At 31.1% G+C, this 18,651-nt stretch overlaps 2 protein-coding genes across 2 annotated transcripts in view; one reads left to right on the top strand and one right to left on the bottom strand.

Annotated features, from left to right (window-relative positions):
- LOC127719412 (dol-P-Man:Man(5)GlcNAc(2)-PP-Dol alpha-1,3-mannosyltransferase-like) overlaps window positions 1-7,991 on the bottom strand; it is a 32,768-nt gene extending 24,777 nt beyond the window's left edge. The window contains exons 1-2 of the mRNA XM_052225516.1: window positions 7,810-7,991; window positions 2,310-2,409 (exon numbers count right to left, since the gene is read on the bottom strand). Of these exons, the coding sequence (XP_052081476.1) occupies window positions 2,310-2,409; window positions 7,810-7,972 (263 nt within the window). The 5' untranslated portion in view covers window positions 7,973-7,991. The remainder of the gene's footprint in view (window positions 1-2,309; window positions 2,410-7,809) is intronic.
- A 43-nt stretch (window positions 7,992-8,034) lies between these two features.
- LOC127719417 (uncharacterized) lies at window positions 8,035-18,433 on the top strand. Its single transcript, XM_052225520.1, has 4 exons — window positions 8,035-8,191; window positions 14,877-15,078; window positions 16,661-16,752; window positions 17,257-18,433. The coding sequence occupies exons 1-4, from the start codon at window positions 8,065-8,067 to the stop codon at window positions 17,439-17,441; spliced, it is 606 nt and encodes a 201-aa protein (XP_052081480.1). The 5' UTR covers window positions 8,035-8,064; the 3' UTR covers window positions 17,442-18,433.
- The last annotated feature ends 218 nt before the right edge of the window (window positions 18,434-18,651 follow it).

Here is an 18,651-nt window from a genome sequence, read left to right as displayed (position 1 = left end):
TAAAACTTGCGTCCCCCTTGGTAACCTCAACGTTAGCGCGAAAATGCATGACGGTGCTGGCTGACAATTTCGACGTCTTCCACCATTTATCACTGAAAGGTTTTCGGAGACATCTTTCAAGTGTTTATACATTGCTTATAAAGAGCTACCTTAAAATAATAATATTGTTTTGGAAATAAAAAAAATGTGTATCATAAATACCCCTCTCTTTTATTCTGTTCATGTTCCAAGTGAGAAACATCTCAGGTATAGTTATTGCAGACTGTTGAATTTTTTTTACGGCTTAATTTAAAGACTCGCGGCAATTTAGAGGTAGGCATGTCGGAACTGTACACACTCGTGAATTGTTGAAGACCATATATTGACCTTTAGATGTTTTTTGCTTTGGTTGGTGGGCTGCTGTTTCATTGACATATCCCCAAAACATCCTTTTATTCACATTTTAATAGCGTTTATAATTTCACATTTATTCATAAAATCAAACTGTTATTCGGGTGAATGAATACAGTTCAAGAAAACTTTACAATAATTTTGAAATATTTCATAATTTTTGATCTGGCAAAAATGATTCAATTTATATCTGAAAAACGGGACATGTTACCTATACATGCATCCCTCATAACTTTGGTTTTGGTTTTTGTGTCCTTTTTTTCATTTCCCAAATATCCAACATATACCATCCGACATAACAATTAAAAGCAAGTCACGTTTTCGCATTTATAATCTCACTGGTTAATAAATGTTCAGAAATACCATATAATGTTGTAGAAACCTCAAAGTATAGCTGTGATGATTTTTTAACAGATTTAAAGACCTTTAAAAAAAGGCTATCAGTGTGTAATAAATTTATGGAAAACTGGCCCTACCTCTTTTGGTTTTGTACTATTATATTGGCATACATTCTCCTCGTAATAACCAGTATTTCATGTTTTTTCCCCAGCGCAACGCGTTGCGGGGGACATAGAAATACCGGGCGTCCGTCCGTCTGTCCGTCTTTTAAAAGCGTTATGTCCCTTAGAAACATTAATTATATGGAAATTTGTATCGCTAGCGCTCTCGTGTGTACAATTCATGCCAGATTTTTATGAAACTTATATCACAAGTTTATATCAGCAATGTCTTGGACAATTTCGAAAATCAGTGCCAATCAATTTATTTTTAAAAGAGTTATGCTCCTTGGAAATATTGATCATATGGAAAATGGCAATATTAGCGCTCACATGTGTACAATTCTTGCCAGAATTTCACGAAATTTATATCATAGGTTTATATCAGCAATGTCTTGGACAACTTCGAAAATCAGTTCCAATCAATTATTTTTAAAAGAGTTATGCCCCTTGGAAATATTGATTATATGGAAAATGTCAATATTAGCGCTCTCATGTGTACAATTCTCGCCAGAATTTCATGAAACTTATATCATAGGTTTATATCAGCAATGTCTTTGACGAGTTCGAAAATCAGTGACGATCAATTATTTTTAAATGAGTTACGCCCTTGGAAATATTAATCATATGGAAAATTGCCTTCTGTTCTTTTATTTTATAAAAATTTCGATTAATTTCATTATAGCGTAGTTTTGTTAATAAATTACTATATATTATTTTTAAAGTTGTATTATCGCTAATAATTGCGGCATACCATTATTATTGCGTCCTCTCATATTTGGCATGAATTAATGGAATAAAATGTTCCGTGAGGAAAATTATGGAGTTCTGCGCTATCTGAACTTTCGACATGAAATGTGACACAAATTGATATAGACTTTGCTTGTTACTAAAATGCGCCGTAAAACTATTTTTTGTGCGCTATCAGAAAATCGGATCCAAATCAAAATTCAATCAGGAATAAATGTTAATTGGCATGCATTATGTTACCACCAAAAGGATCAGTCGTCTTAAGATTGCTCACTAGTCTTAAGATTGTTCACTATACGATATTTTATTGACCTCGTTGTTCAAGACCCAACAGAAGCTTCAAGACGAGGAACAGCAGAAACAGTAATAAGTGTTTAATTTCTTATGATTTTATATATCAAAATGATAGAATCAAAAGCACTAACCTTAAAGGCGTAGAAGTTAACGTGTGTAAGAAACATAAGTTGGAGCATCGTTTTAATAATAAATACCGTTCAAGTGGCTTTTTTAATAACAGAAAATTACATGCATGACGTCCTGCCGAAAGTGACGTTTTGCGGGAATTCGAACGCTTTAACGTCGCGCCAATAGTTAACTCCCTTGAAACTGTATCGTATGCCCTTAACATTAAGTACTTCACAACTTCTAACCTTCAGTTACTAGTATACATACACTAAAGGGCCTGTGTCTCCTTTCAGTTTCAAATAATCATATGTTCCATTAACAACTCCTTCCACTTCCTGCATATAGGCTGTCCAATCAATTTCTGTATCTATACAAATAAAAATTATATCCATTCAAATTCTGTTTCTATAAATATATAGTAATCGTATATATGAGTACCAAATCAATTTCTGTAACTAAAAAAACAGTTATTAGTACAAGTATCAAATCATTTCTTTATCGATAAAAATAGCTACATGTGTACATGTATGACATAAACATGATATAACGTGTATAATATATATATATATGTGTTTATGCCAAAACATGATAAAATGATAAGTTAACAAACATGACAAAGGAGTAGGTTCGCGAAGGGTTCAAATTGGTCCTACGATTTGAGTTTTTTTTTAAACAGGCCAGATTACTACAAATTTCACAAAGAAATAGTTATGATCAGTCAGGGGACTTACTTAAATGAGTGATTTTTAAATCACTGATTCAAGTAACATTTTGTCCACAAATGTTGGAAGTAAGAGTTGTCTTTCTTTAATAATCACCTATTTACATGTAAGTAATACAAATAAATCACTAGACTAAGTGATTTAATACTAATGAGCCAGGGACTAATTATGTTGCTAAAATTATCAGAACCAACATCTGTGTTGATAGGATGACCGGTCATGTCAGGTGATGACCTTGTACTGAATCTGGGATAATGACAAGTATCATACCTCTATTTTCTTCCAAAAAAATCACTTCTTTTAAGTATTATTATTTTGATTACTGCCACTAATTTCAAACCCCCCCCCTCTCCAGAACAGTGAAATTTTGATCGCGAACAGTAAAATTTTATTACATAATCTGGAAGATGAAACCTTGAATTTTATCAGTCAGGGGACTTATTGAAATAAGTGATTTTTAGATCACTTATTTAAGTAGCAAATTCGAAGTTTTGTCACAAATTGTGATTTGTAGTTTTTCCAAAATTTTAAACACATAGGTTTAGATAATATATCTTTTCATTAGTAAAATTAAAAAAAAAAACTTTTTGCTTCTTTTAAGCAGCAAGGTTTTATGCCTTTGATGCAATCATTTAGCTGCAAATTCTATTTTAGTTGAAAAAATGCTATAAAAATGGCTTTACACAATGAACTGATACTTTCTTAAAAGATTTTTCCCAGCAGTGGGAGTATTTTTCCTATAAAATTCAAGGTTTCATCTTATAGATTATGTAATAAAATTCTACTGTTCGCCATCAAAATTTCACTGTTCGGGGGTGATGAAATTAGTGGGGGTTATTAAAATAATGATACTTAAAGAAGTGATTTTTTGGAAGGAAATTGAGGTATGATACTTGAAAAAGTGATTTTTATGTCATAATCCTAGATTTAGTACAAGGTCATCATCACCTGACATGACCCGATCATCCTATCAACACAGATGTTGGTTCTGATAATTTTAGCAACATAATTAGTCCCTGGATCATTAGTATTCTATATTTAAAGCTACAATAAAATTAAATCACTTAGTCTAGTGATTAATTTGTACTACTTAAATAGGTGATTATTAAAGAAAGACAACTCTTACTTCCAACCTTTATGGACATAATGTTACTTGAATCAGTGATTTAGAAAATCACTCATTTAAGTAAGTCCCCTGACTGTTTATAGGAAAATTACTCCCACTGCTGGGAAAAATCTGTGAAGAAAGTATCAGTTCATTATGTAAAGCCTTCATTATAGCATTTTTCAACAAATATAGAATTTACAGCTAAATGATTGCATCTGTAACTAGAGGCTCTAAGAGCCTGTGTCGCTCACCTTGGTCTATGCGCATATCAAACAAAGGACACAGATGGATTCATGACAAAATTGTGTTTGGGTGATGGTTATGTGTTTGTAGATCTTACTTTACTGAACATTCTTGCTCCTTACTATTATCTCTATCTATAATGAACTTGGCCCAGTAGTAACAGTGGAAAATATTATGTAAAAATTTACAAAAATTTACAAAATTTATGAAAATTGTAAAAAATTGACTATAAAGGGCAATAACTCCTTAAGGGGACAATTGACAATTTTGATCATGTTGACTTATTTGTAGATCTTACTTTGCTGTACATTATTGTCGTTTACAGTTTATCTCTATCTATAATAATATTCAAGATAATAACCAAAAGCTGCAAAATTTTCTTAAAATGACCAATTCAGGGGCAGCAACCCAACAACTTGTTGCCTGATAGGTCTGAAAATTTCAGGGCAGATAGATCTTGACCTAATGAACAATTTTATACTCGTCAGATTTGCTCTAGATGCTTTGGTTTCAGAGATATGAGCCAAAAACTGCATTTTACTCTATGTACTATTTTTTAGGCCATGTCGGCCATCTTGGTTCACGGGCGGGGTAATCGGACACATTTTTAAACTAGATACCCTAATAATGATTGTGGACAAGTTTGGTTAAATTTGTCTTCGTAGTTTCAGAGGAGAAGATTTTGTAAAAGATAACAAAAATTTACGAAAAATGGTTAAAAATTGACTATAAAGGGCAATAACTCCTTAAGGGGTCAACTGACCATTTTGGTCAAGTTGACTTATTTGCAGATCTTACTTTGCTGAACATTATTGCTGTTTACAGTTTATCTCTATCTATAATAATATTCAAGATAATAACCAAAATCGGCAAAATTTCTATAATTACCAATTCAGGGGCAGCAACCCAACAACGGGTTGTCCGATTCATCTGAAAATTTCAGGGCAGATAGATCTTGACCTGATAAACAATTTTTCCCCGTCAGATTTGCTCTAAATGCTTTTGTTTCAGAGATATAAGCCAAAATCTACATTTTACCCCTATGTTCTATTTTTAGCCATGGCGGCTATCTTGGTTGGTTGGTTGGCCGGTTCACCGGACACATTTTTAAAACTACATACCCCAATGATGATTGTGGCCAAGTTTGGTTAAATTTGGCCCGTATTGGTTGGTTGGTCGGCCGGGTCACCGGACACATTTTTAAAACTACATACCCCAATGATGATTGTGGCCAAGTTTGGTTAAATTTGGCCAAGTAGTTTCAGAGGAGAAGATTTTTGCAAAAGTTAATGACGACGGACGACGGACGACAAACGCCAAGTGATGAGAAAAGCTCACTTGGCCCTTCGGGCCAGGTGAGCTAAAAAGGCATAAACCTTGCTATTTGAAAGAAGAAAAAGGTTCATGTTTTCCAACTTTACTAATAATAAGATATAATCTAAACCTATATGGAATAACACCTCCACGCAATGTAGATATAAAATATATAAAATATGTGTCTCTTATCATTGAGAAAACATATCTCTGTATACATGAAAAATTTATACACGAGAGAAATTTATGTATTACTTAAAAATTATTACACCAGGGTTTTCGATATCACAAACTAGTCAAAACATTTACTAAATTTTATCATCGGTATAAGGACATCATTCGTAAATATAGCTCAACATGCAGACTTCTTACACGTTCAGGTATTTCACATCCAATTTTTTATGGAAATATTCTTTATAAAGCACAAAAATGTCAGTATTCACCTCTGAAGCTAACAAAACCTTTAAATAGACTTATTAAGAAGGGATATAGTTACGATACTGTTGTCAGGTCATTAAAGATTGCATATTTTGGCGTTAACATTGATTCACTTATAGGGTCTTTGCATCGGCACTAAACACATTTATTTAAAAACCAGTTGTTGGCATGACACGGGTTATGTTCTTCTCATATATGTTATGATGGTATGATACTAAACCCCTAACGGGAAGGATTGTGCCTGATATTCATATGATGAAGACATAATCTTTCAATCAGTTTAATTGAAGTCTGGAGCTGGCATGTCAGTTAACTGCTAGTAGTCTGTTGTTATTTATGTATTATTGTCATTTTGTTTATTTTCTTTGGTTATATCTTCTGACATCAGACTCGGACTTCTCTTGAACTGAATTTTAATGTGCGTATTGTTATGCGTTTACTTTTCTACATTGGCTAGAGGTATAGGGGGAGGGTTGAGATCTCATAAACATGTTAAACCCCGCCGCATTTTTGCGCCTGTCCCAAGTCAGGAGCCTCTAGCCTTTGTTAGTCTTGTATTATTTTTAATTTTAGTTTCTTGTGTACAATTTGGAGTTTAGTATGGCGTTCATTATCACTGAACTAGTATATATATTTGTTTAGGGGCCAGCTGAAGGACGCCTCCGGGTGAGGGAATTTCTCGCTGCATTGAAGACCTGTTGGTGACCTTCTGCTGTTGTCTGTTCTATGGTCGGGTTGTTGTCTCTTTGACACATTCCCCATTTCCATTCTCAATTTTATGGTATATTTGTTTTTTGTTTATTTTTGTCTGTTTTTGTATTTGTATTTTGTAAATGTCAGCTGGTATCATTCCTGTATTGGAATTTACACCAATAAAATTATTTGATTTGATTTGATTTTATATGTTTAAAATTTTGGCAAAACTACAAAATCACAATTTGTGACAAAATTCTGAATTCGCTACTTAAACAAGTTAAATAAGTGATTTTTAAATCACTTATTTCAGTAATTTCCCTGACTGATGATAATACAATTAATAAAAAATAACTTCTTTTTGGCACATCACATTTAAATGACGACTTAATGACTCCTTAAGAATGCATTATTTGTGTTGTAACGTCATTATTTGACAAATTTTCAATCATTCTGAAGTTTTTAACACAATTCACTTTGGCCGCCAGCCGTGATGATCCAGAAAGTGTTGGTCTTTAGGGATTCAATATCATCATTGCCAACTTTTCAACATTATACCTGATGTAAAAAGTCATAAAAACTTTAACTTCCCAATGTAAATGGTGTATATAATGTCTTTTGTTGTGATTTTTTATTTTCATTATGTTGTATATTTTTGATGGTGGAACTGTTCGACATACAAAAGTATGGTTACCCTATAAAGGGTGTAAAGATCCAGAGAAGAAGGAGGTTACAGAACAATTTGGATCCTAGATTGCGGCCAAGGATTTACTCAAGCTTTTAGGTCCAAAAAATGCACAAAATCATTGTACTGAAAAGAAAAAAAATGGCTTTAAAGTTTGAAATTTTAACTTCAGTAAAATGTGTTGAATGTATATCGGACAATATCAATTACAATATAAAATACAAAACTAACTTTGAATTTTATTAAATTGTACTTATCTATTTTTAAAATGATACATATTAACAAATCAACAAAAATTGGTGCGAGGTGGTAGAAGTCATTGTCAGTATGACTATGACTCGTATGAGTTGGCAAAAGTATGAGTCGGAAAAAGTAAGAGTTGTTAAAAGTACGAGTTGGTTAAGTACGAGTTTACAAAGGTACGAGATGTCATGTACTCCTCCAAAACAAGTACAGGGTCCCCTAAAGTAAGACAGACTTAACTGTGGTGTACCAAGGATTTGTATATTAGTAAGGACAGTCAGAGAGTAAGCCTTAGTAAGGTGTACCGAGGCATATTCGTACATTTTATTTTCTGGATTACAACAAAGTTGACAAAAATTTCAGCAACAATAAGTAAAATCATTGCAGGTAAGCAATATTCTGGATGAAACGCATATTTCATGTACAACTTTGGCGATAAACTTTCTTTCAATCTTTTCCACTTCGATTTCGTGGAGGCTGCCATTTTCTTTTCCCCACATCCGGTTTTCGGAAACTTCTAGATTTACCTTACAAAAGATCGATGCGTTCAATGATGCAGCTGCTGGATTCCCAGTGATGAGAAAAAACATGCATTCTGTTGTTTACATGATACTTTTCTCTTACTCAGTGATTGTGTCCACACAAATTGAAGTAGAATATCAGGTGTTTGAACAAAAACCACAACAGCAATGCACTTATTTTGGTAAATAATGTATAAGACCAAAGTTTACAAATTATAGATATTGATTTTCAAGTTTGACATCACACCCATTCTTTTATAATGACATCCTCCATAGAATGTGTTGACCATACCGCCACATCATCCATAGGACCTATCGTCCATACCTTGTAAAGATGTATCGTCCATACTTTAAGTATTTATTCCATTGTGGTTATTACATAAAATGATAATATGAGGCAGGCGTTACCTGTGAAAGGGGATGAAGAATTATTTTTTTTAATTCAAACATATTTTATCTTCAAAATCTGTTAAAAAAGAAACGGAAATACCGTAACGTTTCCGATTTTGGTTCTGTTGTTAGGGATTTTAGTTGTGACGTTATTTTACTTATGACGTCATATTCGATGTAAACAAAGAAACGCTATCATCAGGTAACGTTTTTTCATATCAAAGAATAATTAGAAATGAAATTGTTATTGTGTCCCTTCCTATATATTTGACTGGACTGATATATATATTTCACTCAAAGTCTCATGACACACGAGACCGGAAGAAGAAGTAGATTTCTGCGCAAATGTGGGAATTAAAAAAAATTACAAAAAAAGAGTTAATGATTTTGAGTTCATTAGTAGAATGAAAATTTTCCCGATTTTTTTTTTTTTTTTTTTTTTTTTTAATGATTTTTCTACTGTAATAGGGGACTTCGTCCCCTTAATATAACACTTATTATTATTTCATAGTAATAAAACATAAATATGATTTTGTAGTATTAATTATGTACAAGTCTGCCGGTTCACATCTTTTGTGCATTTGTTTTATGGATAATTGTATCATCAGCAATCATACCAAATCACCTCAAAACATTTTACTATATATATGGTCAGATCATATGTTTTCAAACGTCATATGAATTTGTACTATGCATGCTTTTTCAAAGGAAATTGTGACGTCACAATGCATTCTAAATAGCAGGAAAACCCATGAGACAAGGATAACGAAAATAAAGATAATATTTTTGTTTTGTATTTTAAATTTATTCATTAAGTCATACATAAAAAACAAATATACAACAAACAACATAAAACATAATTATACAGTGTATACACCACTGGTATACACCATGCAGCTAACACCATACATACAACATACAAAAAACATACATGTAAATATATTTTATTTATTTGTTCAGGCATGCAGATAATCAAGTACACTAGAAAACAATGAACATACATCTTGCATGTATATACATTGTTTTCAATTAACCATTTAATATTTGTTCACACATAAGCTCATGTCTCTCATTCATATATTCCACAACATAGATATAGGAAGATGTGGTATGAGTGCCAATGAGACAACTCTCCATCCAAGTAACAATTTATAAAAGTAAACCATTATAGGTCAAGGTTCAGCCTTCAACACAGAGCATTGGCTCACACCGAACAGCAAGCTATAAAGGGCCCCAAAAATTACTTGTGTAAAACCATTCAAACAGGAAAACCAACGGTCTAATCTATATAAAAACGAGAAACGAGAAACACGTATGAACTACATAAACAGACGACAACTACTGTACATCAGATTCCTGACTTAGGACAGGTGCAAACATTTGCAGCGGGATTAAATGTTTTAAGGGTACCAAATTAAACCTTCTCCCTTTTCTGAAACAATAGTATAACATCACAACATAGAAAGACACACTATAAAATATCAATTGGAAGGCTTAACATTTCACCAAATATTCACAAATTTATATATACACACTCACCCATATAACCAGAGACATATAATACAATTGTTTTATATGTCTCTGATATAACCTATATCATAAAGAACTAGAAATACTCAAACATGTAGTTATAAAAGCTGGTGCTGGTGGAGGTGATGGGGTGCTTCTATTACTACTGGAGCCTGAACAACAAAAACATATGTATAAAAGTTGTGAAACATAAAATAATAGTTGTAAATGCACCACAAACTAAACAAAATGTGAAAAAATCATATTTAGATATTATTAGATTGATCTATATAAACTTCACCATGTTCACTTTAATTATTGTGTATGTGTTTGAAAATTGGCAATCACATTAACATGATTAACTAATTCATGGATTAACATGAGATTTATCATAACATGTACATGCATATAAACATAGACACACACCAACTGATCAGTTGGGGGTACTGCTTGTACAAGTTATTTTTATTTACCTGAAGAAGTAAATATTAATATACTTATAGAAGTAAATTTGTAAGATACTTATAGATGTAATACATGTACCACCATTGTCTTTCCCCTATTAGTCTTTGTTAAATTTGCACTTTTCAAAATATTGTGCAGAATTTTAATATCTTTGTTTCAAATAAAGAAATACTTGGCAGGAGTAAAGGTTATCCTGTCCAGTGCTACAATAAAAATTTCACATAACATTTCATTGCATTAAAGATAATAAGTTAACCATCACTGGAAGATAACCAATCAAATTTTCACCCCTTTTTTCGCTGTGTACATGGTGTACAAGCTTTAGTAACCATGTAACCTCCAGTTTCAAAAATATTCTTTAGAAACACCAAATAAAAAAAGAATGGTGCTTTGAAACACCCAAGATATATCTTTATGACTCAGAAATTTTTTACTGCATTAAAATGTAGGATTAATTTCCTACAACTGTCAAATACAAGGGAATACATGTACTTTTTTTCGACCCTTTTTCGTATGCAACCGGATGTAACGTACAATGATTATTACACCTATATGTATTACACCTATACAAGTGTATTTTATTTACTTGTATAGGTAATTTATTTGAATGGCTTAGTTATGTCCCTTAGACATTCAGATATTTTTACTTTTACAAGTAAAAAAGTCATACTATCTACTTTTCTTGAATTTTTCAGGACTTCTTTGCTCTAATAGAATTTTTAATCGTCTGTCCTTTGCAGATGTCTTTACTTGTCATTTAAGTGTAATTTCATGAACAATGAAAATCTCATTTGTCTGTTATCTTCAAAACACTGCTCATTTACAAGCCTCCAAGTGGCAATTTTTGAAGGCCTTGCACAATTACTTAAGATCTTTGCACAATTAGTTTCTTTGTTGAATTAATGAGATGAAACGTTGAACTCTAATAATAAATTACGAGCTAACTAGAAAAAAAATGTTTAAGGCATGTTTTTACATCCCAAAACTTGAGAATTTTAGGGATTGTAAAAAAAAAATTACTTGAGAAAATTAAGGGGAGATTATTCAAACCTTAAGAAAATATGAATAACAAATTTACTTATATGAGTATATTATTATTTACTTCTTCAAGGAAATAAAAATGACTTGTACAAGTAGTACCCCTGACTGCTGGTTGGATTAACATGATTAATATGATATTTGATTTTTGTTAGGTAATCATACTTTTATGCTGCAAGGTTTGTACTTCAAAAAGATTGCTCAAACAGCTTGTATTGTTACAAGAATTTCACTACCCAATGTATGTTTGTATCTTCTTGAACTCGTTTTGTATTTCCTTAATTTACAATTTCTTTACAAAAGCATAATTAATACTTATGTTCATCAAAGAAATGATAATATTAAGCAATTACCAATCTTCTTAAATTTTAAAATTAATAATTGTCTGATTACTTAGTATTTATAATATTTCAAAACTAAGCTTATTGTTTTAACTATGACAGAAATTAATCTATTTCATTTGTATTTTGGATACCAATTTTTATTTGTTTTATTTTTTCAGTTTGTTTTATGCAAGATATTAAAAATCCCTTTAGAAAATAAAATAAATATTTTATTAGATAAGATAAAGCATATTTATATATATAGTGTATAAGTACAAAATGTATATAACATATAAAAACATGACAAATAATGTAAATGCAGCATAATACGTTTAGAAGTTATAACAACCTTTTACATGTATATCATGTATATATCACAATATGTTATGAATAAAATTTATTTCCGAAAAAAAAAACATGGACGACGAGTCTTCACAATTAAAGTATGGAAGATGTTGTCCTATGGCCGATACATCTTTTCAAGGTATGGATGATATATCCTATGGACGACGTGACAGTATGGACGTTACATCCTGCATCAACACCCATATCATGCATACATGATCTTCCAATTGGTGCTTTTCCCGGAAAAAATTAAGATCTCAAAGCAAATATCTTCATGTCACAATGTCACATTTTCTCCGAATGACCCCAGGATTACCAGGCATTTCATTCATGAATCCTATATAATTATCTGCTGTCATTCAGTCATATTTATTTGCCTGTCAGCTTTTATTGTAAGGAAAATTTGTGTTTAGGCAATGCAGAAAATGTCCGTACATTTAGATTAACTTCCAGTAAGGCGAATTCAGTAGGATCTGTTTGTACCATTGCCATACTCATGATATTGGTACGTGGCCTATACGTACATACATGTATATAGGAGTACAAGATAAGGTCATGAGAGGTTTAATCACTGATATAGACACAGCACATAAATACAAGATAAGGTCATGAGAGGTTTAATCACTGATATAGACACAGCACATAAATACAAGATAAGGTCATGAGAGGTTTAATCACTGATATAGACACAGCACATAAATCAGTCAAGGATATAACTCTATAGGGTTATTAGAGAAAAATAACATATGTTTGTTATTGTGGACTAAAAAATCAAAGACCTGTGATAACTTATGTATGTTACATGTTTCAAAGGGACAATACACATCATTAGTTTTGTTAAAATGTAAACAGGTTCTATTGATATTGCTATTGTCTTTATGTATACTTAACTATAGAACGATATAACAGTTCATATTTTGACAATCATGCATAGTACACCTATGTTATTACAGAAAAAATTGGCCTGTAATAACTAAAGGGTGTTATTACAGCTTCTCTATATCACTCCAAAGCATTTGCTCAGACATGCGTCATGCTTAATTACAATTTATTTTAATTCATTGTAAGAAATAATAACCAGAGCATGTAATGAGGTTCTGCGCAAGTTTCCCAGTAAATCCCAAGTGTCTCATATAATAAGTTGCATGCCTTTAATAACTAAGCCTTGTTATTACAGCTAAGTTTATCACTTAAAAGCCTTGTCTTATTGATTTACCATGGTTAATGATAAATGTATTAATTTAATTCAAAAATTAGTTATCAAGACTATGCATTTAGTTTCTGCGCAAAGTTTCCAGAGTTCCCTAGAGCCCACTAAAAATTAAAATGTTGATGATCTATTTTACAAATAACAAACATATGTTATTACAGATTTAGAAAATTTTAGGTTTAAAGAGTAGACAACTCATAAAAATATCTGTAATAACACATGCAAGTTATTTCCTGTAATAACCCTATAGAGTTATATCCCTGACTGTAAATACAAGATAAGGTCATGAGAGGTTTAATCACTGATATAGACACAGCACATAAATACAAGTCATATCATGCACAATACAGATAAACATTTTAAAAACATGCATATGACATCATGAAGCCATAACTTTTAAATTTTAAAGTCAAATGTTTTAAATTGTGATGCAATATTTTGCGGGAGCTTGTTTGGTTTCAGTGACAAATTTACATACAAGTGTAAATGGATTTTGCAATATGAAGTACAGCAGATTTTGATATGTATGTATGTATGTTTTACCCGTTGCATCTGTTGTACCAATAGTGAGGCCCCTCATGGGGGTGTCCAAGTAATCACATAATCAAAAACCCCATGAGGAGGCTCAATAGTTGGTAATAGGTTGTGGAGTCATGTTCAATTTCAATCACATCATCATCAAAGCTTTTTTAATTGGTACATATACAATAATTATACAGTGTAGAAAAATATCAAATTTATTTGACGAGCTTTAGAAACCGAGGGATATAATACTTTCTTAACAAATTTCATGATTATTGATCAATATATATTTTTCCCCGTCTATGAAATATGTCCAGAGAAGGACAATTTTCCATATGAAATTTTGTTTATATATCATGTATATTGACAATATTTCATAGTATGAGTAATGGATTTTTGTCTGGTTAAAATGAGGTTATCAATAAGTTATATTTTGTCTATATTGGGACAATATTTGATAAATAAATTGTCTTGAAATTTTGTCTGATTATCGAAATTGTCATTTTGGACAATGATATCATTATGATGATTATATGAGTGTTTTATTTTATTGATTATTACAAACAAGTTAGTTAGATGCTATAGATTTTATATTCATCAACTATAAACATGATAAATGCCCATTTGAAATTACTTTATGTTAAAATATATATTTCTTTGACAATGTTTGATAGATAAAATACTCGCATTACAAAATATTTTCAATTATAGATAAAAAAAAGATTTTGTGCGTGCACTGCAGACAATAAAATTGAGAACGGAAATGGGAAATGCATCTAAGAGACAACAACCCAGCCCAATGGCCACCAATGGGTCTTCAACACAATGAGAAAATCCCTCACCTGGAGCAGGCTTCAGCTGGCCCCTAAAAATTAATGTATACTAGTTCAGAATTATTTGATGCACTATTCAAGGTTATACACACAATTTTCAGTGGCAATATGTATCATTTGATGCCAGAATTTAAAACCCTTTCATGAAAAGTGTATGGGATGAAATTTCAAAAAAATATTCAAGTTCACCATGTTTACAGTAAAATTTTTATCCATTCAAATTTTTTTTCAGAAATTGATAGGTATGCAACTCCAACACATGGACTGGTCAACTGTTCTTGGTATGCTCCTAAGGCATGCTGTAAAACCACAGAAGTCATATCAGTTTTTACCACAATGTTTCCTTTGTACGAAGCTACACAGGCATGTCAGAACCAACTTAATTATATGATGTGCTTTTTCTGTGACCCAAATCAAAGAATTTGGTATAACCAGTAAGTCAAATATATATTTTTTGTCAGTCTTTGTTGGCAGGTGCGTTTGACTCCAATCTTAATTGACTAGGATTGCCAGTTTTCCTGCAAAAGGTTGCTGGTCCTTTCCCTGCACTCCTGCTCCCTCAGTTAATGACAAATAAAAACTGGCTGCCAGGTAAAAGCCAATAATGCTGAAAGTAGAAATAAACACCAAATAATCAATCAATCATTCTTTTTTATTTGGAGATATGTAAGAAGAGCTTTTGAAAATAAAGAATAAATACATAAATGAATACTGTAAATTCAAAAATTATTGTGACATTTTTATTATTGCGAAAAATTCAACAGGGTTGTAATCGCGTTGTAATGACAATAATTTAATCTTGCATTTTGGATATTTTTATATGAATGAAGGGGGATTTTTCTCAGTATCGCAATAATAATAATCCCATTTTGGTCTAAAATGACAAAATGGCAATAATAAATGGAGGCAGTAATTTTTGAATTCACAGTATATCTGCAATCTTTTATTTAAGATTAGTTTTCTATATATGTTTTGTATACTCATGCTTACTGTGTATGATATTATTAATTATTGCTGTTTTGTGTATTTTTTATTTGATTTTTTTTTGTGATCATTTAACATCATGAACATATGCTATGTACTCTATTGAGATAGAAAATTATCGCTAGAAAATAAGGTCACACATGCCATTGTCAATGTAAACATCAACGGTGTATTAATACTAGACAAAATGGCAATAAACAGATTATCATTGGTCTTTCAAACTCAAGGATGTTTTTTGGCCACATCTCATCTCAGGGATATTGCCTTTTAATGAGATTATAGCTAAGAAACACCCTCTTGTTGGAAAAACCATTGATAATCTATAATTATCGCTTATTTCTGATATCTCCCTTTAATCTTTCTGTGTAATGATGTTTCTTATCAAGCTACTCAACTGAGAATGATTTTTATCAGTCAGGAAGAGCGAGAACAAGATGACTTCATAAGCCAATGTCATTGATGTTGCTTTGAAAAATAAGGATAAAGAGATTATCTGTGGTCTACATCTCTACTCAGCGCTGTCATCGTTCAATGAAATTGTATCTTAGAAAAAATTGATATTAATTACCCTTAAAGAGACAAATTTTTAAAGATTTAACAAAATTATAAATATTTTTAATTAAATAAAAAGATAATGAAAAAAATTTAAATAAACTTTTTTTCTATGTAGAAATTATAAGAAAACTTCATTTTTTTTTGTCATTTTGTCCAACTGAATAAAAGTATCTTAAACACAATGAATTTCAGTAATCATATTGGGTTAAAATGTTCCTTATGCCCTACAAAATAGAAAGCTTTTGAGAAATTAAAAAAATAATCTTTTAATGAAAAAAACAAAATTTATTGAATTTGTTAATACAAGTATTGTCAATTTCAGTTGTCCTATCATTTAGTTTTAGTGTGTTATTTGTTTTGATTATTTTACCTTATAACCTGAATATTAATATATTTATACCCATTTTAGTTCTTTTTTGTTGTTGAAGCATTAGGTCTAGCCAAGGTACCTAATAATGTTTTTATTTTATTTTCCAGAGATACAGACCACAAAGTACATATATGTGCTGATTTTTGTAGAATGGTATATAAAAGTTGTAGATCGGCACAGTACAAAGGAAATGAAATAGGTAAGGTATTGCTCAATTCATTCATCTGATTGGCTTAAATTATAGACAAACACAAAATTAAGAAATGTAATTTAAAAAAAAACAACTTTATAGTGATGATGAAGTAAGATGTACTCTACATGGTGGAATATTTTGCTCTTTAAAGCATCTCCATTTAGTCTGACCAGTTTAAATCTAAATACAGTGTTGTACAAAGAAATTGACACAAACGGCATTTGGAATAAAAGCATATGATGAAAGTGCCAATAATACTCTACACTTAAATTGTATTGTAGAACAACAAAGCTTTCACAGGTAAAATCTTGTTTTCTAATGACCTGATGAAAAACAAGTATTCATAAAGTGATGGACAGAGTTCATTAGTGTAATCTTATGACTTAACAGGTATGCCAGTTGAAGGAAAACTGTATGTTACATTATTGATTTATGTGAATAAAATATGCTCATTGGCATAGTCTTTTTTAGTAGTATTGTCAGCTTTTTCTTTCTTTTTTTTTGTGCCAGGTGAAATCTATCTCAACGAAACATCTTTTTGTGAAGCACAGAATTTCAGACTTGTAGAAGGCAAGAAAAATTGCTTTAACTTTGACCCAACAGTTTTTGGAAGAACATCGATGCTTGAAGTAAACATAACCATCCTGTTTGGAGTAACTTTCATTTTAATGAGTTTACAAGATATACTCAGCTGATACAGTGAAACCTTTATTGTATGTTCACACAAGCTGTTACACTCTTAGTGGTGTTCAGTGATCATACTGTAATGTACTGTGAAATCAAAGGTCTTTAAACTTATCACTTGTTTTAAATCATCGAACTTAGAATTTTATATACCATTTTTTGCAATCAAAACTCTTATGGTACTGACTTGATACCTTTCAAGGTTTATCACTACCTTTGATAGTTCAAACAAAATAGTGCAGTGAAGTGATCAATCATTAGATCCTATCCAGTCAATGTCATCCAATTTATTAATAATATGCTATACATAGATATTCAAGTTACAATATGACGTGTATTAGAATTACCTTTTTACTAAAAATTACATAAGTAACTTTCATAGCATATAAATCTGTTATAAAAATAGGTTTAACTGCAAATGTACAATCAAGAACAAAGGAAGAAAGCTCCAACTCTATAAATTGCCTAGCTAAATGTAATTCAATGGTTTATAATAAATTCACAAAATGCAAAATGAAAGTAATCTTTACCGTTTAGCACTCACAAGCACTTTGATTTTACTATGCCGTTGATCAGATTTATGGAGAAGAACCCAAGGGGATATTATATGATTAAACATCAATGATTTCTTGAAAATTTAGGAACTAACATAATGCTTTAACCTGTGTAATATGGTATAATCATGATAATGATTGAAGATCATTGTTTTCCCTCATAATATTGATTAAAACAATTACTGACTTTTGTTTTGATAAATATATGGTTTAATTGACTTTTGAAAAAACTGATATTCACCTCGACTGTCTGCCTCTGTGAATATCTGTTTTTCAAAATTCAATAAAACCACATATTTACCGCATCAAAAGACAGTAATTGTATAACGTTAGGAAAATAACCAATGTATTATACAAAAATAGCCATTATCATGCATTTATTTGAATAGATGTATGTCACATGGTGTGTTCACAGTTGGAAATTTGGGAAAATATTAAATTTATTACAGAAAAAAATAGTTAGGGAAAGACTCCATCAAAGAGTTATACACCTCACAAACAATTTCTTTGATCATTACCAGTACTCATGATTATTTCATTACAAGGAATATATGATTTATGGTGAAATCTGTTTCATATTTTGTATTAAACCTTGAAATTTTTCCTCTAAACAATATTGGTCACTTATTTTTATACAGATTATGATACAAAATTTACCTTTCTATAC

Source organism: Mytilus californianus, unplaced genomic scaffold, assembly GCF_021869535.1.
Source record: "Mytilus californianus isolate M0D057914Y unplaced genomic scaffold, xbMytCali1.0.p SCAF_11, whole genome shotgun sequence".
NCBI classification, from domain to species: Eukaryota; Metazoa; Mollusca; class Bivalvia; order Mytilida; family Mytilidae; genus Mytilus; species Mytilus californianus.
Note: the sequence above shows the minus strand (reverse complement) of the source record. Positions and strands in the feature narration are given on the sequence as shown.